Below are 23,316 nucleotides of genomic sequence, written 5' to 3'. Positions count from 1 at the left end.
ATAGACTGATATTTGATAAAAATTACTTTGAGACTATTACCTTGGCTGCTCCCTCTTTGTTCAACATATTTTCAGGCACGTACCTTGTTTTGCCGGAGGCCGTTCATGCATACCGAAGCCTGACATCAGCTCCAGAGCCTGAGCCGGAGCCACCACTTGATCCTCACCGTCATTCTGTTTATCAGTGGGATCCGAAGGAGATCGCTAACCAGTGGCACCCTGAGGATCCTCCTCAGTACACCGGAGAGGGCAACTTTGATCCCTGGGCATAGACCGACTTAGGCCAAAAGCCTAAGCTTGGGGGAGTACGTATTTCTCACTGACATTACATTCATGTTCACACACTCATTCTAGGTGTTGGTGCTCATACTTTTTCATTGTATTATCCATGCTATTTTATTTTATTTTTAAGCTTTCTTCTTATGTGTTTGAAAAACCTTAATAAAAATCAAAAAAATAGTTGTAGCTTTTACCTAGTTTACTTTCCATGCTTGTAGTAGTAATAATTAAAAGAAAACCCAAAAAGATTTCTCGTTCTTCTTTTGTTTGTTGGGAGCTTTCCCATGTAAATAGTTTTATTTCTTTCCTTTGGGGTCGAGAGGAGAAGACCATAATGAAAATGTTGAGTGGCTCTCATATGCATTATTGTTGATCTAACAAAGATCCCATATTACCTTGTCTTTTCCCTTGAATTGAATGCTTGCAGATTCCAGCTTAGTCCAATGCATATGCACTATTATTATTATCCACACTATTCGGTTGTGCAAGTGAAAGGCAATAATAACGATGTATGATGGACTGATTGAGATGAGAGAAGTTGGTACGAACTCGACCTCTCTTGTTTTTGTAAATATGATTAGTTCATCGTTCCTGATTCAGCCTATTATGAATGAAACATGTTTGCAATGACAATTAGAGATTATAGCTGCTCATGCCATGCTTAAGTAGCTAGGAGTTTATAATGGTTTACCTTGCGTGCCAACGTGCTATTAAAATGGTTGTGATGTGGTATGATAGGGTGATATCCTCCTTTGAACGATTCGAGTGACTTGACATGGCACATGTTCACGCATGTAGTTGAAACAAAATCAACATAGCCTCCACGATATTTATGTTCATGGTGAATTATATCCGCTTGCACTCATTGCTGATTAATTTTAGTGCATGTTCATGACTGTTGTCGCTCTCTAGCTGGTCGCTTCCCATTCTCTTTCTAGCTTTCACTTGTACTAAGCGGGAATACTGCTTGTGCATCCAATTCCATAAACCCAAAAGTTATTCCATATGAGTCCACCATACCTTCCTATATGTGGTATCTACCTGTCGTTCCAAGTAAATTTGTATGTGCCAAAGTCTAAACCTTCAAATTAAATTCTGTTTTGTATGCTCGAATAGCTCATGTATCAACTAGGGCTTTCTGTATCTTCCATGATAGGCGGGTTATTCTCAAGAGGAGTGGACTCCACTCCTCATCACTCACGAGAAAATGGCTGGTTACCGGGATGCCCAGTCCCATGCTCAAATCAAATCAAAATAATTGCAAACAAAACTCCCTCAGGATTGTTGTTAGTTGGAGGCACCCGTTGTTTCGGGCAAGCCATGGATTGATGCTTGTTGGTGGTGGGGGAGTATAAACTTTACCATTCTGCTTGGGAACCGCCTAATGTGTGTAGCATGGAAGATATCGAGATCTCTCGGTTGTTATGTTGACAATGAAGGTATACCGCTCAAAATATTATTCATCTCTATTTCAAAAATCGAGCTCTTGCACCTCTACAAATCTCCGCTTCCCTCTGCGAAGGGCCTATCTATTTACTTTTATGTTGAGTCATCATCCTATTATTAAAAAGCACCAGTTGGAGAGCACCGCTGTCATTTGCATGCATTACTATTAGTTTACATTGAGTATGACTGTGACTGGATCACTTTTACCATTGTCGGGGATATACCCCGCGGTATGATCCGGCCGGAGTTATAACCCGGCTGGGACTTAGTAAACTGGCAGGTGTTAAAGCAGGTGGTAAACTGGCAGGTGTTAAGGCAGGTGGTAAACTGTTTGGTGTTAAGTCAGATGGTAAACCGACCGGTTGTTAAACCGGCTGACAGTTAAGACATGAGATAAGTCAGATGATAACTCAGCAGACATTCTTAAACCGGCAGACCATCTTAAACCGGCACCAGTTAACTCCCGGCAGGCAGTGGTAACTGGGTTGCCAGGAGTTATGAAGCCTGAGACGTTACGAAGCCCAAGATGTTAAGAAGCCCAAGAAGAGAAGCATAATAGTTAAGTCTTAAAGTCCGAGTTGGACTCTACATGTAACCCGCCCCTTCAACATATATAAGGAGGGGCAGGGCTCCCCAAAGAGGGAGAAGAAAGAAGAAACAATCTTAAAGGGTTAGGGTTAACTAGGAGAGCCGGTTTACGGCGACTTCCTCATGATCTTAATGAGACATAGCCTCACACAGCACGTAGGGTTGTTACCGGGCGATGTTTTCCGGGACCCGAAGCTGTCTAAATCCTTATCTTGTGTTGCGTCTCTCGATTCCGCTCAACCCCTCTCAAGTTATCACATAGGTGCGTTGGCCTCACGACTAAGTCCTCACACTAGGACATCTGCCGTGACAATTCTACGACAATTGGCGCCCACCGTGGGGAGCTCCGCGCGGTGGTGATGAGTTCTTGGAGGGATCTCCTTAGGGATCGAGGAGTTTGCAATTTTCACGTATGAAGATTTTACGATCCATGAGATTGAAGTCGAAGAAGAAATTTAGGGTTGCACTATGAGCTGCCGCCTGTGCAAGTCAAAATCCGAGAGGAGATTAATTTTCGCTACTATTACCGCACATCGCCGGGACGAACAGGAGTTCCAATGCGTCCCAGTCACTAGCCGTTTCCGCCGAGTTGTCGTTTGCTGCTCCTAAGGAAATTGTATACTATGATATTTGACTATTGTTACAAGACGATGACTGCTGGACAATCAAAAGCAACGCCGCTGCAGCGCACACATCAAATCCATCAGAATTATCAAACCGTCCGCAAGGAGACCGAGCTAATCATCCAGCCCGTACTAAGTTAACAATTATCAACTACTACTAGTACGAGTCCGATCACTAGAGGCCACGACCCGGCAAAGACGGCCAGGACCCGTGGCCGGTCTGGACTCCGTCTCCCGTCCGAGTCACTGCCGCGCTTCTTCTCCCATCCGAGTCACCATCGCGCCTCGCCTCCCCTGGATCGCCATCATCGGCCCGTTCCCGTCGCCGTCATGGCTCATATCCATCCAACTCCGCGGTGCTTACCTCAACTAGCTCTTGCTCCGCTGCACCGACCCTGGGCCGCCCTCGCTGAATCTGAGCTGACCCGCTTTGAGCCGCCTCGGAGAGCTGCCCTGCACCTCCGGGTCTTCCCGAGTCCGAGCCACCGCGAAGAGCCGCCTCTGCTCCTACCACAAGTGGCCACAACCCGGCCGTCGAATTACTTCCGCTAGCCTGACCACCGCTTCGCTCCGCGGCCGCGTTGAGCCGCCGACCGACGCGCCCGGTGAGCCGCCCCGGTTTCGTTCGTGATCTCGCTGAGTCGCCGGCCTCCGTTCGACCAGTACTCATCGGGCCTGCCCCGAGCCGCCGCTCGTCTCCGTCTCTGCTGCGGTCCGGCACCTCCGTGCCACGGCCTCGTCCTCCAACGCCCGCGCTTCCTCTGCTCGGATTCCACTTCGAGCGCCGCCGGTTCGCACCCACACTCCGGCCTCGCGCTCACCTAAGCTTTAAACCGCCTACCGGGCTATCTCCGCTGCTCAACTCCGTGTGTCGAGCGGCCCTTCTTTCAAGGAGCCATCGTCACTATTTTGCCTCTGCTGGCTGTTTCCGCATCGGGCGTCGCTGTATCTCCACGGTGAGGGCATCTCGAACGCGGGTGCTAGCCCCCAACGCCAGGATTGATTCCCCAGCCGTTACGGTCATATCCTGTTCCATTCTGAGATTTTATCTGGCATCGATGCCTACTGAGTCGCCGGGTGCCAGCAGAAGATTCAACGTACCGATAGAAGGAAAAATCTGCACAAGCGCCCATCAGATCATTCTTTGCGTTGGAACGAGAGACGCTAACAAAGCCATCAGATTAAAATATTATTTACTTCTATATTTTAAGCGTCTGTCCAAGCGCTTTGCATTGGACATGCCCTGAGTCGTCTTCACTGCAGCGCCTCTGCCACGGTTCACTTCGCCTTCCGCTATGGTCGCCCTCACCAGCGCAGCCTGAAGTCGCCGTCTTCGGTTAAAACCGTCGGGAGTTGACCCATCGCTTGCCCTGTTTTAGTCAAACTGTTGCCTGGTCAGGCCGCGTCTGCAGTCCGGCGTCAGATCGCCCCCGCTGACTCACCCATTGTTATTCGATTGCCGGCCGTTCCTCGCCGGTTCGTCACGGCTGGACCTTTATTCCACTGAACCGCCGCCACCTCTGCCTGTTTCCAAACCGCCGAGACCCCGACATCCATCGCGCCAATTTACTACTGCTGCACCCCGCGCACCGATTCACCATTGCTACGAACTGCTGCCATCCTCGCGGGTCGGTTCAGTAGCCGAGACCGCGCCCTTGTGCTGCCTCCGTTTTGTCTCTGGTTCAAATCGCCGCCGGGCTTCGCATCGTTTCCGGTCCAAGTTGCCGGACAATCCTGCGAGTCATGATTGACTTACCATCCCTGGATGTTTCCACGGCGCCCCATTCTGGCCGGTTCAAGTTACCGCAGGGTGAGTCACCTTTATGGCAGTGAACCGGCCAGGGTATCACCAACGCCTCCGTGAGCTGAGAACCGCCATGCCACGAGCTGCTTTGAATCGGCCTCAACTCGCTCGCAGTGGCCTCCGACTCCGGCGACTTCCGCTTTACTTCCCGTTGAGCCGCTCGCCTTGAGCTGCCCCGGCCGGAATCCACCTTCGTTTCGCCCTGAATGGGCCGCCGCCGCCACGGACTTACTTCACTTCCGCCCACGCCGGTCTCCGCTTCGATCTCCGCCACTTTCTTCTGCTCCGAGTCAGCCACAAGACAGCACGCAGCTGAGCCGTCCTCCGCTCGTTGGTTCAACGAGCGAGCGCCCGCTCGACCGCGCGGCCTTGGCCTCGGCCTGCTATGGTGGCAGGCACGAGCCCTGGCCGCCCTCCGCTCCAATCCGGCTGGCCTCCACGAGCCGCCTCCCGCCTTGCTCCTCCTCATGCCACTGCGCTGTTCCCACGCCGCACCAGGGCCAGTTCTTGCATCGCCCCTGCTGGCTTGCCGCCCCGCTGTGTCCCCGCTCCAGTTGTCCTATCACACGGGTTGCGCCCGTACGTTCCCTTGCAGATTGATGAAAAAAATGAGGAGGAGTTTAGCCCAGTGGATACAGAGATAGGCATCAGGCCTCTTGAAAAAAAAAAGAATAATCAATCAAAAGATATACGAGGCGTTCCTGAGGATAAATATGCCCCAATTTCTTGGAGTGAAGGTTATACAAACGACGACAAATTCTGGCAAGGCCTTGAAAGGATCAACACAAAAGTTCTTGGTTGTCTACGAACGCCATATAATGATCATCTGTCGCCTAAAAATCAGGTGATATTTATCTTATATATTTTGTTAAGTACATGTTGATTTCCTTTGACAAACAAACTACTCCGCCCTGCTGTATTTTTTGTACACAGGACAATGATTCACTATAAATGTGGTTTATACCACGGATACGGAGCACGTACTGGCAACATTGCACCCAGTAATCGTCCGTGCCTCATTACCTCGTAAATGGACATGCGCAAACAGCCGCCTCCGCAGTCCAGATTACATCAACAATGTCGCGACGGGCTCTCTTGTCCGCGCTGGCTTATAACACTGCAGCCGACTCGGCCATGATTAATTTTAGCTTCACCATGGCAATCATCAACCCCGCGGTGGATATTAACTGGCCTGACATATCAAGTTAAATCCATCCAATATATTTTTATGTTATATATTGCTTTCTTTAAAAGGGGCAATTACTTTGGCTTGCAAAGATATCTAATGCAGGACCCTAAACCGCTATATTGGTGCAAATTTAAAGGCCGTCAGAAAATTTCCGGTTTAAAAAGGAGGATTCTGGTTTAAAATCCGGTGCAAGGGAAACCTATCTCCCACAAAGCTTTGAAGCTCTTAGTATCCGGTTTAACAATGTCCGGTTCAAAAAGAATTCATCTCTCACAAATTCGAGTTTTCAGAAAAATTACAAGGACCAAAGAGAGTCTGTTGCAAAGGCACAACTCAAACATAGATACCCCTTGAGCACAGCTCACAGTATCATTTGGGGGCTTCATGTTCAAACATAGGTGTATTCACCAAAGAGAACATAGCGTTACTACCCTCTTGATTCCGGTTATCAAGCCAATATTATCATAAGAGCACAGCTCTGGTTATTTCGGTAATCCGGCCATCAAGCCAATATTATCATAAGGGGCCGAAGAGAGTCTGCTGCACAGCACAACTCAAACATGGGTATCCCTTGAGCACAGCTCACAATATCACTTGGGGACTATGTTCGAACCATAGTCACACCTCTTGATAGGCTTAAAGCCATCAGGGAAATCACTTGGGGGCGCTGGTCGTATCCGAACCATAGCTTATACCCTCTTGATAAGCATAAGGGCACCAGGAAAATCATTTGGGGGCTTGGTCGTATCCGAACCATAGCTACACCTCTTGATAGGCATAAGGCCACCAGGGAAATCATTTGGGGGCTATGGGTTCGAACCATAGTTACACCTCTTGATAGGCGTAAGGGCACTAGGGAAATCACTTGGGGGCTTGGTCGTATTCGAACCATAGCTACACCTCTTGATCGGCGCAATCCCATAATTATGACTACATGGGGGCTCTGGTCGTATCCGAACCATAGCTTAAACCCTCTTGATCATACATATACATCATCATATATTACATCATACATCATCATTACATCATCATAGCATGTATCATATGTGCATGGATATACCGACTTATAGGGTAGGAATCGGTTTTCAAACCAGGTCATATTATTCAAATCTTTAATAGCCAACATGGCTGGATTTTATTATGGTTATCAATAACCAGTATTATGATTAAGTTTTTCAAAGTCGCTTTAGCGCAATGACTATCATATTATCAATGGATATGATTTATTCTACAATTGAAGGAATAGTCCCGAGTCGCTGCAGGCTTATGACCCGGCACTTGGGGGATACATTATTCAAGTTGGGATTACATCAAATACACAAGTCTCATGTCGCTACAAGCATGCACCATGACACTTGGGGGCTAATGCAAAGTCATTGTTTGCTCACTTATTGAAGATCCGACTCATCACATCGTAATGAGCCGGCCCTTGGGGGCTACCAATTGCTCCTGTCAACAATTCAAGGTACATAAATTTTCATCTATTATTGAAGGATCCACTGCTCAGTTGGTAAAGCAAAAGCTCTCAACCTTGTGGACATGGGTTCAAGCCCCATGATGGGGGTTACATCGTATAATGTTATCCTCAATGAAGTATACATAAAGTCCCAGCTCAATATTATCTTATTGAGCCGGCCCTTGGGGGCTACACGTTGCTGTTCAAAGTCTACATGATTATATTTACAAAGTCGCTGCTCCTTATTGCATAATGACCCGGCCCTTGGGGGCTTCACTGGTTGAAGTTTTTATTGGCATCAAGCAATTACAAGTCCCAGGTTGGTGCAAGCAGGACAACCCGGCACTTGGGGGCTATATATGTGGAATACTCAGTTCTGACTGGTGAGTGAGATGAACAAACTGGATTTCTTCAAAGCTTGTGACATTCATATTGAAGCAAGTCTTAAGCTGTTGCTATGCTACCTTCTTAAGACTTGGGGGCTACAAGTGATAGGCATATAAGAGGTATATTTTCAAAACTGATGTTAACAAACAGTTCTGATCCGGTGCCATCAATATTCTTAAACCGGCAAGTTCTACATTCTTAAACCGGCAAGTTCTACATTCTTAAACCGGCTGAAGATCAGATGAGTATTTCAAATACCAATATTTTGTTAAGCATTGGGAGCTGAGTCAAAGGAGTTATTTTTCACAATATTTATCCGTGACAAGCCAATGTCAGCAAATTGATTGTGAAGCTGGCCTATTGACCCGAAAATTCTAGAAGAAGGAAGTGACAAGGACTTAAGGATGATCAGGATCAGTTTAACATGGATAAATCCAAATTAAACTGGGGGCTAATGTTGGGGATATACCCCGCGGTATGATCCGGCCGGAGTTATAACCCGGCTGGGACTTAGTTTACCGGCAGGTGTTAAAGCAGGTGGTAAACCGGCAGGTGTTAAGACAGGTGGTAAACTGTTTGGTGTTAAGTCAGACGGTAAACCGGCAGGTTGTTAAACCGGCTGACAGTTAAGACAGACAGGTAAAACAGGTAGTTAACCCAGATGGTAAACCGGCCGGTTGTTAAACCGACTGACGGTTAAGACATGAGATAAGTCAGATGATAACTCAGCAGACATTCTTAAACCGGCAGACCATCTTAAACCGGCACCAGATAACTCCCGGCAGGCAGTGGTAACTGGGTTGCCAGGAGTTATGAAGTCCGAGATGTTACGAAGCCCAAGATGTTAAGAAGCCCAAGAAGAGAAGCGTAATAATTAAGTCTTAAAGTCCGAGTTGGACTCTACATGTAACCCGCCCCTTCAACATATATAAGGAGGGGCAGGGCTCCCCAAAGAGGGGGAAGGAAGAAGAAACAATCTTAAAGGGTTAGGGTTAACTGGGAGAGCCGGTTTACGGCGACTTCCTCATGATCATAATGAGACATAGCCTCACACAACACGTAGGGTTGTTACCGGACAATGTTTCCCGGGGCCCGAAGCTGTCTAAATCCTTGTCTTGTGTTGCGTCTCTCGATTCCGCTCAACCCCTCTCAAGCTACCACATAGGTGTGTTGACCTCACGACTAAGTCCTCACACTAGGACATCTGCCGTGACAATTCTACGACAACCATGAATTACAATTTCCAGTCAGCCCTTGATCTTCAAAGGTGCTCTGCATTTATGTTTTGCAGTCTCAGAAAGGGCTAGCGAGATACCATCTTGTTATATCATATTATGATTGTTTTGAGAAAGTGTTTTCATCCGAGATTTATTATTATTGCTCGCTAGTTGATTATGCCATTGATATGAGTAAACATGAGACCTAAATGTTATTGCGGATATGGTTAGTTCATAATCTTTGCTGAAAACTTGAATGCTGGCTTTACATATTTACAACAACAAGAGCAAATAGAGTTTTTAAAAGTTTTTCTTTATCACTTTAAGTTTGTCAACTGAATTGCTTGAGGACAAGCAAAGGTTTAAGCATGGGGGAGTTGATACGTCTCCAACGTATCTACTTTTCCAAACATTTTTGCCCTTGTTTTGGACTCTAACTTGCATGATTTGAATGGAACTAACCCGGACTAACGTTGTTTTCAGCAGAATTGCCATGGTGTTATTTTTGTGTAGAATTAAAAGTTCTCGGAATGACCTAAAAAGCAATGGAGAATATTTTTGGAATATATAAAAAATATTGGTGAAAGAATCAAGGCCAGGGGGCCCACACCCTGTCCACGAGGGTGGGGGCGCGCCTACCCCCCTGGGCGCTCCCCCTGCCTCGTGGGCCCCCTGGTGCTCCACCGACCTCAACTCCAACTCTATATATTCACGTTCGGGGAGAAAAAAATAGAGAGAAGGATTCATCGCGTTTTACGATACGGAGCCGCCGCCAAGCCCTAATCTCTCGAGAGGGCTGATCTGGAGTTCGTTTGGGGCTCCGGGGAGGGGAATCCGCCGCCATCCTCATCATCAACCTTCCTCCATCACCAATTTCATGATGCTCACCGTTGTGCGTGAGTAATTCCATCATAGGCTTGCTGGACGGTGATGGGTTGGATGAGATTTATCATGTAATCGAGTTAGTTTTGTTAGGGTTTGGTCCCTAGTATCCACTATGTTCTGAGATTGATATTGCTATGTTTAATGCTTGTCACTAGGACCCAAGTGCCATGATTTCAGATCTGAACCTATTATGTTTTCATGAATATATGTGAGTTCTTGATCCTATCTTGCAAGTCAATAGTCACCTACTATGTGTTATGATCCGGTAACCCCGAAGTGAAAATAATCGGGACCACTCCCGGTGATGACCGTAGTTTGAGGAGTTCATGTATTCACTAAGTGTTAATGCTTTGGTTCGGTACTCTATTAAAAGGAGGCCTTAATATCCCTTAGTTTCCAATAGGACCCCGCTGCCACGAGAGGGTAGGACAAAAGATGTCATGCAAGTTCTTTTCCATAAGCACGTATGACTATATTTGGAATACATGCCTACATTACATTGATGAACTGGAGCTAGTTCTGTGTCACCCTATGTTATAACTATTGCATGAGGAATCGCATCCGACATAATTATCCATCACTGATCCATTGCCTACGAGCTTTTCACATATTGATCTTTGCTTATTTACTTTTCCGTTGCTACTGTTACAATCACTACAAAACCAATACTATTACCTTTGCCACTGTTACCGTTACTTCCATATTACTTTGCTACTAAATACTTTGCTGCAGATATTAAGTCTTTCAGGTGCGGTTGAATTGACAACTCAACTGTTAATACTTGAGAATATTCTTTGGCTCCCCTTGTGTCGAATCAATAAATTTGGGTTGAACACTCTACCCTCGAAAACTGTTGCGATCCCCTATACTTGTGGGTTATCATTAGCTCAGTGTCTACATGGCTTGTAATATGATCTTTATGATATAAATGAGTTACAATGCAAAAAACAATGAAAAGCACAGTAACATAATCTGGCAAGTAGTAAGGACGAGAAAATATCATCAGAACATGTTAACTTGGAATCTTATCCAAAGCCCTTGCCAGGACAAACCCACCAATGAAGACGGGTCGTGAATTGGATTAACTGTTCAATTGATAAATCATTTTAAAATTTTGAATTTGGCAATTAACGTCGGGATGTCAAAATGATGCGGGAGATTCTTTAAAACATGCATGTGCTCACTCTATTAGAGGGAAATCCATTGAAGATCATCTACATGGGAGAGCATGATTGTTATGTGTGTGACATCGCCATGGTGGACTCAAATATCTAAAGTATAGGGGAAATTTTGAGAGGGGGGGGCTGTCATATTCCAAATTGGAAAATAAAAACACGTGGACACATTTGACACTGTTATTTTATTTTATTTACAGCCTTTCTTTTCCCATTCTTGTCAAAATTAAATGCTCCTGTCGATCCAAATTACATCGAAGGGAGTATTAGAAAAAATATAAGGGCTAGCCCAAGGAGTCTCCACATTATGAAAATATTTTACAGTATTTCTTGCTAAAAAAATCAAATTTCTTCTGCATTTTTACTCTTTAATGATATCTTAGTCCTTTTTCTGTAAAATCCATGGTTTTTTGGAATTTTTTCCTTCTATCCAGCCAATTTTAAAATGTATTAATATATTTTTGGATCATCCTCACGTTGGTTCCTCCATTTAATAATCATCTTCATGTAATACTCATAATATTGTAGTGCATATAATATATAATATGTCTAAGACTCATTTAGATGTGACATAGTTATGTCACATCTAAGGTGACGTTGCAGGCAATTTGATTATCTCGCTTTGTTTGTTGTCTTCATTGACTTCGTGTTGCCTTTTTTTTGAGAAACACCTAAAATTTTATTCATACTCATAACAATTACAGGAAGTAACTCCTATGACTAAGAATTACTATAAAATCTCTAGGAAACAACTTCTTTGTTGTATTAATCTCTGCTAGTGTACCTGGAGCAACGGTGTTGTCACTCTTTCACCTGCACGAACATTACCAATAATAGTTTTTGAAAGCACCTTGACTCGCCGATCCAAAAAGATGGGAAGCCTTTATCCATGAACGTACTTGCGTCGGGGATGATCCCCTAGAAGTGCAGGCCATCAGATCACAATATCTTCACCATTGTGTCAACAAAAGATTTTAACTCCGCAAGGAATCAAACCAACAAAAAAAGTTTTACACACCAACATAAACTCATCAGATCCGAATAATCAGATCCCCGAGGACAAAAAACTCTCTAATCTCATGGCACCGCCAGAAAAATGAGAGTAAATTTTATTCTCACAAAATACAATGGTCACGAGATGATGACAAAGAACATAGGACCATTGAAGATGTGAGGTCCCCCACCTCTCAGTGCGCCAAGATGGCAGCCGGAGGCGAGGGGACCAAAAACTCCGGTGCGGCGGCGACTGTAGCCCTTGCGAAACCAAGTGTGTCGCTTCTTACGTTGTTTCTAGGTTTGTTGTCTTCGTTTGTTTTGACAAGGGGACACATCATGTTTGGATCTAGCCCACCACAGCTCACCACGTCACCCCCTGTTCGTCCTGGGCTTTTTGAGTTGTGGTTGTTGATGTCTCTGGCTGGGCTTTGTTCCAGTTGCACAAAACAAAAGGCCTTCACACACTGGATCAGGCATGATGGTAAAAGGCTTCTAAAAGGCATTCTAATAATAAACTTGTTCCACAGAAAGGAAGAACAACTGAAAAACCCTGTCAGGGGCAAGTTCTTACCAGACAAAGGAAGATGGGGGATAGAGGAAGTTCTTACCGGGGTGAGATCCCTTCATACCACTCCTCCCCACCCTACTTGATTAGTACACAAATCTCCAACCCCACCTCCAAAGATTATGTGTCGAACACCCCCTCCCCACCCCCGTGCGTTAGTACTCCTGCTTTTGACGAATCAAAATGTGTTGATTCTCCTATGTAGTGTTTTTGGGTGTTGTCTGTCATGGCGAAAACAAAACATAAGTGTAATTAGTTTACAAAAAAAAAGGTTTAAGGGATATCAAAAGGGATTCCAAATTCAAGGAAATCATGTCAACTACTTGTTGTTTGGTCCAGCCCCTTAGTATGCCAAACTATGTTTGATGAAACAGAGAAAACATATGCTAGACTACCCACCTATAAAAATAAACAACATATGTTGTCAATACTCAAGTTAGACACCTAGGATTTGTTGCTATCTTGGCTGGAAAAAATCATTTGTGTTCAGCATTTTCATAGCCCATGTATTTCATCTTTAGTATTTTTTATGCATTCAAATAAACGAATTAAAACTGTTTGAAACTAGAAATGTCTTAAACAATTATTGCAGGTGATTAAAACAGTTACCGAGACACCTACATTGATACACAAGCATGTTTCTTTGCCAGATGTGTAATATGGTTGTTCAAAGAAGAGAAGAGAGTACTTACTATAGTTTGGTTTGTTTAGGTTGAACATTCTCAATATCCTGGAGCACTATTTGATGTTAGTCTTGGTGGAATAGAACACCGTTGCTTTAGTCATTTGATGCTTGTATTTCTGTTATAACTATGTTGACATTATCTTCTTTAGACTCAACATCTTTAATAAAGTGTTGTCTGTCTTCAACATTGTTGTTGTTGTTGTTGTTGCTGCTGCTGTTGTTGTTGTTGTTGTTGTTGTTGTTGTTGTTGTTGTTGTTGTTGTCAGTTTCACTATATTTGACAATGTTGACACTTGAAGGCTCCTGAAAAACGTGTGTTCTTGCACCTGCATCCCCCAAAAAATGAAAAAAAAGTGAAAAAAAGTATTAGATTTTATTTTTGCACAAAATATCATGAAACATGCAATGGACATCCTGTAGTAGCTCCCCTAGAAGAAGAAAATCAAAATTGTGCAAAACATATTAAATTCTTAACAACCTCTTTGAAATTAATCTCTTTGAAGTATAGTAAGTTAAGGAGGGGTTAAGTTGAGTTGAGGAAAGCAAGAGATGGAGTGGAGGGGGGTCTAAGAAAAGTATGGAGGCCAGGTCAAGGGAAGCACAATGGAGAAACAGATTCGATCATTCACCACCTCTTCCTTCCTTCCTTCCTTCACTTGGGAATTAAATTAGAAGAGAGGCAAGCAAGCAAGGCAAGGAGGAGGAGATGTTGGAATAAGTATGCATATATCTATCAATGTATCATGTAAGCACTCGCAACAACTTCACCGATTCCTTCCCACTTTCCAAAAACTTTCCATTCTTTTTACGACTCATGCTCCTTTTCTCTTTTTATTTCCAACAATTTTGGTTTCGTAAGTTCACAGTTTCGTAAGTTCACAGTCAGAATGGTTACGAGTGTTGCTCGAAAAAAATGGTTAGGACTTAGGAGTTAAACTCACAAGTAAGCTGAACACACCGGCAATGGCAAGGCTTGTTATGTGTGCTGACATCTATAATTTTATTTTCATAAAACATTTGACAAATGTTAATCAAACATTTTAAAAAATGGGTATAGAGAAAATGTTTCTCATGTATACAATGTGTATGAAAAACGTGATCATGTATTTAGAAACTTTTAATAAAGCATTTGAAAAATTGTATTCAAGTATTTTAAAAATGATAATCAAACATTTGAAAAATGTTAACTCTGTATAAAAAATGTTTCCCATGCATACGGAACATGCATAAAAAATATATAATGTGCATGAAAAATGTTCACTGTTAAAAAAATGTTAATCAAGCATTTGAAAAATGTTAAATCTCTATAGAAAAAATGTTTATTTGTATACAAAAAATGTATACAATGTGTATGAAAAAATGTTGATCATGTATTTGAAAATGTGGATCATGTATAAAAATGTTTCTAATGTATACGAAAAATGCATTTTGTACTTGGAAAAAATGCTTATTCTAATTAAAAAAATGTTCACTCTGTATTTGAAAAATGTTGACCATGTATTCATAAAAAAGTGTTCTTAGCTTGTATTTAAGAAAAACTATACATCCAGTGTTTGAAAAAACAAGAAAAAACAAAAATGAAGAAAACCGATGAAAAACAAGAAAAACATAAGAAAACAGAATAAAAAAAGAAAAAAGTCAATACTTACAAAGAAACAGAAAGAAAGGCGAAGAAATAAAGAAACTGAGAAAGAAACAAAGAAAACCAACATATAGAGAAGAAGAAAAGGAAAAGACAAAGAAAACCGGTGAAATACAAAAAATATATAATGAAGAATAAAATTATAAAATTGGCGAAGAAATAAAAAACAAATGAAAAAACATAATAAAAAGGGAAAAACAAGAAGAAGACCAAGAAAGCCCGACCCTAAACAGTCAAACGCGAGCCCATCCCATGACAAACGGGCCGCGACAAAGACACTTTAACCAGCAACCGATCGATCGATCGAAGCCGGTGCGAGGCCAGCTCGGTCGCCCTTCGCGATGGCGATCGCGATGCCGCCGCTGGCGAGGGCGTCACAGCGAATCCGATATTCCAAGAAAAAAGGGGCACCGCCGGAGAGGGACTGGGCGGAGCTGCGCCCGGACCTCATCTCCCTCATCCTCCACCGGCTGGACCAGACCGAGCTCCTGGTCGGCGGCGTGGCGGGCGTTTGCCGCTCCTGGCGCCGCGCCGCCCGGGAGGAGCCGGAGCTGTGGCGCCGCGTCGACCTGCGCGAAGGCCTCTGGTACGTCCCGCCGTTCCGCCCCAAGATCAGCATCGAGAACATGGTGCGCAAGGCCTTGCGTCTCGGCGCGGGACAGACAGAGGCCTTCCTGAGCGATGGCGTCGACAACCACACGCTCCTGCTGCTCGCCCAGCGGTAAGAGATTTACCAGGTTCTTCCCTAATCCTCGAACCCTACCCATATTCTTAGGGTTTTCCCTTCTTCGATTTATTACTGTGTTTAAATTTTAGACCTCACCAAAAGTGTTTTTTTTTTGTTTTGAATGAGGTGCTATGCTCATTCATCACTCATAAGTCATATCTGATGCTATCCTGCCAGGGTAGCATCTTTGGTTGCAAGGATGCACAAGCTACGCTCCTTGCATCTTGTCCGCCTTAAACTTGACAATGAAGAGCTGGGAACCATCCTTGACAATTGCCACGACCTAGAGTACCTCGACATGCGAGAGTGCAGCCTTGTTGACATGGATAACATGGATGACAGCCTACGAGTGAAGCTTGCCCAGATCAATATGGATAACCATGAGTACTCCAGTGACCAACAGGTTGACTATGAGTACAAGATCCGTAGTATTCATTACGAACTCAACTACCGTGAACTTAGAGATGGTTCGCTTTCCTACTATCCGGATTACAACGACTCCTATGAGGAATATTGCTACTACATTGGTAGTGGTGATGGTATTGACGATGCCGATCTCGAACAGTATGAGAAAATCCTTGATGTCAAGAGCATGCGTAGGTACCTAAGCTAAGTGTGAAATAATGTATACGTGAGTGATGTTTCGATGAAACTACCCCTTCTCGAAAGCATGCACCCCCGACGTTTTGTTGCTTCAGTTTCACCATGGATTTCTGCATTATTAATTGTTCAATGGTTGATCGTTCAAATTTATTTAACCATTTACATGAAAAAATGAGAGATATCAACAATTTTTTATTTCGATTTGCCAGAAACAAGTTTAGTAACATGCTACATCAAAGTTTTTCGTTCTTACTTGACTTGTTTACCTTTCTACTGCCTGAAAGGCTGAAACATCACATCTTGTTGTTCCTAGCACAAGCAGATTGTGAACTCATGCTTACTTAAAACTCTAAATCTAGGAGCTCACCAGCTCGTAGAAGACCTGCAGGACCGAGCATAGGATGTTGAATCGTACGCTCCCGAAGCCCTATGATGTTGACTGGAAGAGGGGAGGCATGGGCCACATGCGTGCAACTGAAGGATTAAGAAGACCTAGTTAGCTGGAGAAAAATAAGAGAATAACAGCTGTTGGATGTTAAATGAACGGTTTGCATGCGCATTGCATATAATTAGCTACTAGGGTTACATGACAAAATTGTAATGAAAACCTCTATTCATACAAACAAAATTTGAACATGTCAAAACAAACGGTGCAAAGCTCGTGTGTTTCACATCTATGCTATGAGCATAAAACTCCAAATGTAACACATCCGCCACCTATACCTACCGTTTAGGTGTCACTAGCGAGATCCATCTAAGGTAAGGAACTTCGAGTCGTGGCTGCTCCACTCCACTGAGGTCTTTTGTATTTAACTTTGTTGCCTTCCCGCGCACGAAACATATGGACATGTGTCGTGGGTCAGTTTTGGGGCTGGGGGCTGAGAGAGAGCAGAAGAATGATTCATTTGGATCGACGAGCCATTTCATGAATTAATAGAATATTCCTCTATCCATATCTATTCTATCTTTATATGACCGGCCATAAAAAAGTATTTTTATGGCATGTGGGATGATCACGTCTAAGTAGCCATATATCAGCTACGCTCAATATGTGGGACCTCCATTCGATCAGATCTTTCGCTTCAAGAAATTTGGACCTAGCGAAAAGGACTATAATCCTTCGTGCAAACAAGCAAAGTAGAAGCAAGACGAGGAAGTGGAGCTGTCATAGAAGCAGTAGCTTTCCCCGACAATATAGAATACAACAATAGCGACCATGGGTAAAAGATCCCCTAGTTTAACGAGTTTGTTGCCTTTCCTAGGTCGTAGAAGGGCAACTACTTATTGATTGATCCCCTTTCTTTGATATGTGTTCAATTTAGTATAATAAAAACTACAACTAGATCAAAGTGGAAGGGCCACTCACTATAGAAGCTTTAACTAGAAAAGCCCTAGCCAATAGTCTAGTTTAGTAGTCGGACAAACCCCTATGCTCATGGCATGTTCTTCATATTGATTGAGTTGGAGGGAGTCAAAGACTACCACAGAATCCTTCAATGGTCATCCGGTGACCTTTTTCACCGAAGCGTCACGATAGTTCATATAATCTCCAATGGGGATCAGTCGGAGAAAGCTCAAAGAACTTCCCTTCATTTGCTTCGCGGAGTCGCACATAGCACATAGCTGCAAGTGAGAGGGCTCATACTACCTGCCTAATCCTTCGCTCTGCGGGATTGTAGAACAGAAAGCTCCTTCTAAACAACTTGGCACAAGGGAGGGGGCCTATGTATTTGCATGACCCTACGGGTTTGACCCTACCTACACCTAGAGTCAATCCCCTAACAGTCCTGCCACCACGGCGCAAAACATGAGCTCGTATGGAACCTTGGATTTCTGACGTAACGGTGGTGAATGGTATCAAAATATTACTGTCACACAACATAGTATATACGCTAAAGTTGGCCAAAATATGGACACCCGAACGGCCCGACGCGCACAATCTAATCCTATCTGAGCCCGTCATTGCATGCACGTCGGACAACTGTCCGTAGCATCATAAATCCTCCCTTTTGAAGTACCCAAATGGAATGGTCCTTATTTGTGTTGCTGGTTGGTCTTTCTCAACGTGATTTCTAGCATGACAAAACATTCTTTATAAGATAGGGCCGTTCACATGAAAAAAAATACAAAATCCATTCTTCATGGTCAGGAGCATTGCTCCAAATCCTCCAGGATCACAAGTGGAAATGCTAAGAAAGGGTTGGGGTGTTGCGAGCTCCGCGTCGAATAGAAAGAAGCAAGCAGTGGATGTTGTCGTAACGCGCAAGAGAGCAAGCATAGGCAACCAAACTAACTAAGGCTACAAAAAGTAGCTAGCTAGGGTTTTTAAGCTGGCTACCATTTCTAGCGCGCGTACTGTTTTAGTTAAGATTGACATAAGGTGAACTATCTCTAGATCATATGGATCTCATGTACTTTTGGGAATTAATATATGCCTTCTATACTTCTAGTAGAGAGATAAAACATCGTATCCTCTCATCACTTTTGATCATCTCTCCTTTCTTTACAAGGACACGCAAGAACTTTGCCATCCACCGTTCTGCGACAGCTAGTGTCTTTTCTCCCGCCAACTTCGAGAAAACTACCCCAAAACACGGGACATTGCATGAACCGGGTCTCACTCGAAAGAATCCTGCGACACCATCTGCCCATCATCGCTCCTTCGCGGCGAGAATGAAGACTTGAGGTAGCTCGGTGTGATTGGCCTCGGCGATGACAATGATGATGATGATGCCGACACGATCATCTTCTTGCTGCCTCCCATGGACAATGTCCTCGTCACATTCTTGAGGTTCTTTTGGAGTGCCCGGGCAACCGGCGACTCCACTGTGCTCTGCCCCTGCAGCCTCCTCTGGTCCTGAGAAAACCATGAACATGGTCATGTCCAAGGCTCGTTTTTGAACGCATGAATTGTACTATGTATTTTTGAATGCATGCGAGATTTGATGTGTGATTCATGTCTCCCCCATCCCCCCATTCGAAAAAATTATTAGGAATGATGTGTTAAGATTAAGTGGTTTGAATTCATTAATACCCTCTGTCTCTTCTTCTCTTGTTCTTTCTCCTTCCTCGTGTTATCGTACTCCTCCAACATGTCCAAAAGCCCCTCCTGCATTTGCTCAGTCAATTATTTCTCATTCGCAAAATTGAAAAATGGAAGCCAGAGTACCTTCCCGCCAAATTTCAAAAGGGAAAGTAATACGTAAAGAAAAATGCAAACAAGACATGCATACACCATCGTACAAGAACTTGGTGCCTCTATCCTCCTCCCAGGCCACCACCTTCGCCGTCAAGGCCTCAGCCATCGCTGCACCCCATAGCAACAGGACAAGAAAAATTCACAGGGCAGCATCAGTGTTCTGTTCATGAAAGGAGATCAATAGACAAACACAAGTTTCTCATGAAGAACAAGATGAGCATCGACGTGCACACACCTGGCATCTTGTTGACCAAGGCGCGCGCCTTCTCTGCACGCTTCAGCATGAGGTGCATTCCTTTACCCACGTTGTATCTGTTCTCATTCTGAAAATTACACACATGAAAAAACAATTCAACGTTTGAAACGAAGAAGAAATTTTTTGAAAGTGGATAAAGCTCGCATAAATAGTTATCTCTTGGTCAAAATTTTAGCTAACCAATATCAACATGTACAACTTGCACAAATATCTCTACAACTATAAAAAAACACAGTTGGTGTTGATAGTGTGTCTGCCCTCCATCACTTCTGACCATTAGATTTGCACCTAACGCACACGGACAAGCTGTGGCAATTTTGTAAGACGGCACCCGTCATTCCGCTTCGCCCTTATATTATGGGACGAAGGGAGTATTTACAAAAGAATCCTTAGTCTCTCCGTCCAGCCCCACCCCCCCCCCCTCCCCCACCCCCCGGGCAAGTAGCCATGGAACCAATCTGGATGGTGGCCGCCAGGAGCAGCTCTGTCGCAGTAGCCCCACCTGCCCACCATCAGAACCTCCCCTTCCTCCCGGTATATCTTTGCCCCTACCCCGTCTCCTCCGATGCGGACCTCCGCAAGTATGCCGCAGGTGCCCTCCGTTCCTCGCCGGCTCCTCCTACCTCCTCCTCTGCCGCAGCAACCAACCTCCGGCCTCTCCTCCTCCTCTGCTCATCATTGGCGCCAACACTACTACCTACCACTACATACCCTTCGCCCCCGCCCCCGACGCACGACATGATCTAATTTAATGTGATGGTTGCCATGGAGGTACAATTTGGTGTCCATACAGAATTGCTTCCCAATGGAAAGAAACTTGGCTGCTTTCTTTAGTGTTCATGATGTTTTTGTAAAAAAAACATATGTGTGTTTGAATTGTTTCTCAACAATAACTCTAATTTTTTATAGAAATCAATTTCACGCGTGTAGTCTACATCTACATTGCTTATCTTCGTTAAATCTTCATTATTTTCCTTCAGCATTATTACTATTGCATTCAGTTGATTCAGCAGAAGACATCTCATGTGGCCTTGAAATGTAATCTTCAGTCGCATCCAGATATGGTGAGGGATCCTAACTTTATGTTGTATTTGCCTGCTTGATCCATGATACATACATTATTTTGTGAACTGACTTAAATATGCTCATGTTTTGCTAGGTGAGGATGTTGCTCGCTTGCTGCATCAAACCTGAAAATTTATGATCTTATGAAGATTTGTGATGTTGTCGAGGCAAAGGTTGAAACGGGTGTATATTTCTTGTTTTCGTATAAGTATATTTCTTGTTTTCTTATGCAAACATGTCCTTACTAACTGATTGTAACTAGCATAATCATGCCATCTTGTAAGACTTTCTAACCCCTCACTATTAATGAAAAAAGAACACGGTAGGGATTTTTCCCTCCTGTAAATGGTCAAAAAAAATTTGGAGAAGGTTTTGTTCCTTCAACCTTTTGATTTTGTGGCGCAACTGACTTTGGCTTCACAACTTGTTTTACTTTTGTTAATTAGATCATAGCATAACCTCTTTCCTGACCAGCAACTGTTGTGTTATGTTTGCCTATCTCTGGAGAAGGTGGGGATGGAGAGAAAGATAAGGGAAATGCTACACTTACGGACCCTCAACGAAATTCAAGGGTGGAGAGATTAATGAGGAGCACACGCGTTAGCCTGTAACCTCTCTCCCGTGGCCTAGGATTATTGGGAAGATAATAGCAAGCATGTTGCTGAACTACAATAGTTCAGCATGAGGTTATTTAAAGGTCGTGTGAGGTTATGCTTGAAGGTAGTGCTCTCCAATGGCTTGAAGATAGATACACCAAGGAAGGACAGGCAGCGATGTTTAGTACGATGTTAAGTTTAAGGAGACGGTACGAGTGTCGATGAGAACATAAGTAGAGAAAAGTTATATGAATGAAAAGTTGTTATGTTTAACACACATTTTTGAATTAGATTAATTATTTGGCCAGTGTTTTTGTTACTCGTAGCAACGCACGAACATTTAGCTAATCATGTATAGATCCGATGGTTGTTCCGAGAATAGTAAAACTGAAATGTACTAGGAAATTTCTGTAAAATTCATGTGAAGTTCAGAGAGTGTGTCTGTCTGACTCACCCTGTTGTACTCCTCGAGCCAGGATTCCTCCTCGAGGGCCGCCTGCCACCTCTCCATCCTCTCCAGCACCTCCTTCCGGCTGAACTCCTCGTCCCTGGCCTCCGAGATCCGGGCATCCAGCCGCTCTAGCACCAGCGACCGCTCCGCCGCGTCTGCGCAGCCGTCGTCGGACACAACCTCGTCGCTGCCGCCGTCCTCCTCCTCCTGCGCGGAGACGATGCGCGCGCGGAGCCGGATCTCCCTGAGCTCGCCGCGCTTCCTGGCCAACAAGTCCTTCATCCGGCGCCCCTTGAGGCCCTCCAGCCGCGCCACCTCGGCCTCGACCTCGCCGATGGCGCCCGCCGAGAGCGCGTCAGGCTCCGTGATCTCGTCCTCCGAGGCCGCGACGTTGCAGGCCACGCCCTGGAACCGGCTCTGCTCCTCCGGCGGCGTGTCCATCAGGCTCCACAGCTCCAGCATGGCCACCACCAGGTCCTGCAGCCTCTGCATCCTGCCCCGCTTGGCCTCCCTCAGCCTCTCCGCCTCCGATTCCAGCCTCGCGATCGCGCCGTCGCTGATGTCGCCGGCACCAGCTTCTTGGACTATGGTGGTGATCTCTTGCGGATCCATGCCAAGAACCGAGGAGGACGCGTGCAGCGAGCTCGTGAGCTCTGCCATCTTCTTGATGCGATTGTCCTGCCAAGAACAGAACAAATTTCATCAATCTCTCAATGACAGACTAGTTTTGATATTTCTTTTCTAATCCGAACTAACTGGACCTTCTCGGATTGGAGATGCCGCAGGTGCGCTCTGAGCTCCTGGAGACTATTCATGGTGAGGTCGTCGGGGTCGGCGTCGACGCGCGGCGGGGGCGGCCGTTCGCCGGGCCTCATCTCCTGCCGGAGCCGGTCGATGAGCTCCGTGACCTCGGCGATCTGCCGACACATCTCGTCCCGCCGCTGCCTCACCTCCTCCAGCTCCGGCGCGATCGCGCGCAGCTCCTCCCTGAGGCTCCCGGCGCTGGTCTGGGCAGCACTCCGCGGGTCGTCGCCGACAGCGGCGCGGAGGGCGGCCAGCTCGGCGAGGGCGGCGGCGATCTCCGCCCGCAGGCGCCCGCCTTGCTGCCTCACCTGCGCGACCTTGGCCCTGTAGACGGCGAGGCAGTCCTCCTCGAGCGCCCGCAGCGCCTCCCGCCGGTCCTCCTCCGCCTCGCCGACCTCGTCCCACGCGTCCCGGAGCTCCCGCAGCAGCAGCTCGCGCCGGGGCTCCATTCTTTGTCCCGGAACTCACGGGGAACGGGATAACCCGCTTGCAGCTTCAGGGAGACGGCCATGTCACCCGCCGTCGGGTGGCCGGCCTCATGGTTCCTCCTCCGAGGACGATCGATCGGTGCCGGTGGTGTGTTACGTACGTCGGGGTCAAAGGGCGCGGCCGTACGTGGATGAGACAACGTTGGACGGATCAGCGCGACGTGGCGGACTACGGCCGCGGCGACGGCCG

At 45.4% G+C, this 23,316-nt stretch overlaps 1 protein-coding gene across 1 annotated transcript; it reads right to left on the bottom strand.

The window, feature by feature from the left end:
* Positions 1-18,653: 18,653 nt before the first annotated feature.
* LOC125516084 (65-kDa microtubule-associated protein 3-like) lies at positions 18,654-23,316 on the bottom strand. Its single transcript, XM_048681571.1, has 6 exons — positions 22,596-23,316; positions 21,838-22,512; positions 19,702-19,789; positions 19,501-19,574; positions 19,302-19,376; positions 18,654-19,124 (listed from the first exon to the last, which is right to left on the bottom strand). The coding sequence occupies exons 1-6, from the start codon at positions 23,085-23,087 to the stop codon at positions 18,885-18,887; spliced, it is 1,644 nt and encodes a 547-aa protein (XP_048537528.1). The 5' UTR covers positions 23,088-23,316; the 3' UTR covers positions 18,654-18,884.

The sequence above is a fragment of the Triticum urartu genome, chromosome 6 (genome assembly GCF_003073215.2).
Source record: "Triticum urartu cultivar G1812 chromosome 6, Tu2.1, whole genome shotgun sequence".
Taxonomy (NCBI): Eukaryota; Viridiplantae; Streptophyta; class Magnoliopsida; order Poales; family Poaceae; genus Triticum; species Triticum urartu.
Note: the sequence above shows the minus strand (reverse complement) of the source record. Positions and strands in the feature narration are given on the sequence as shown.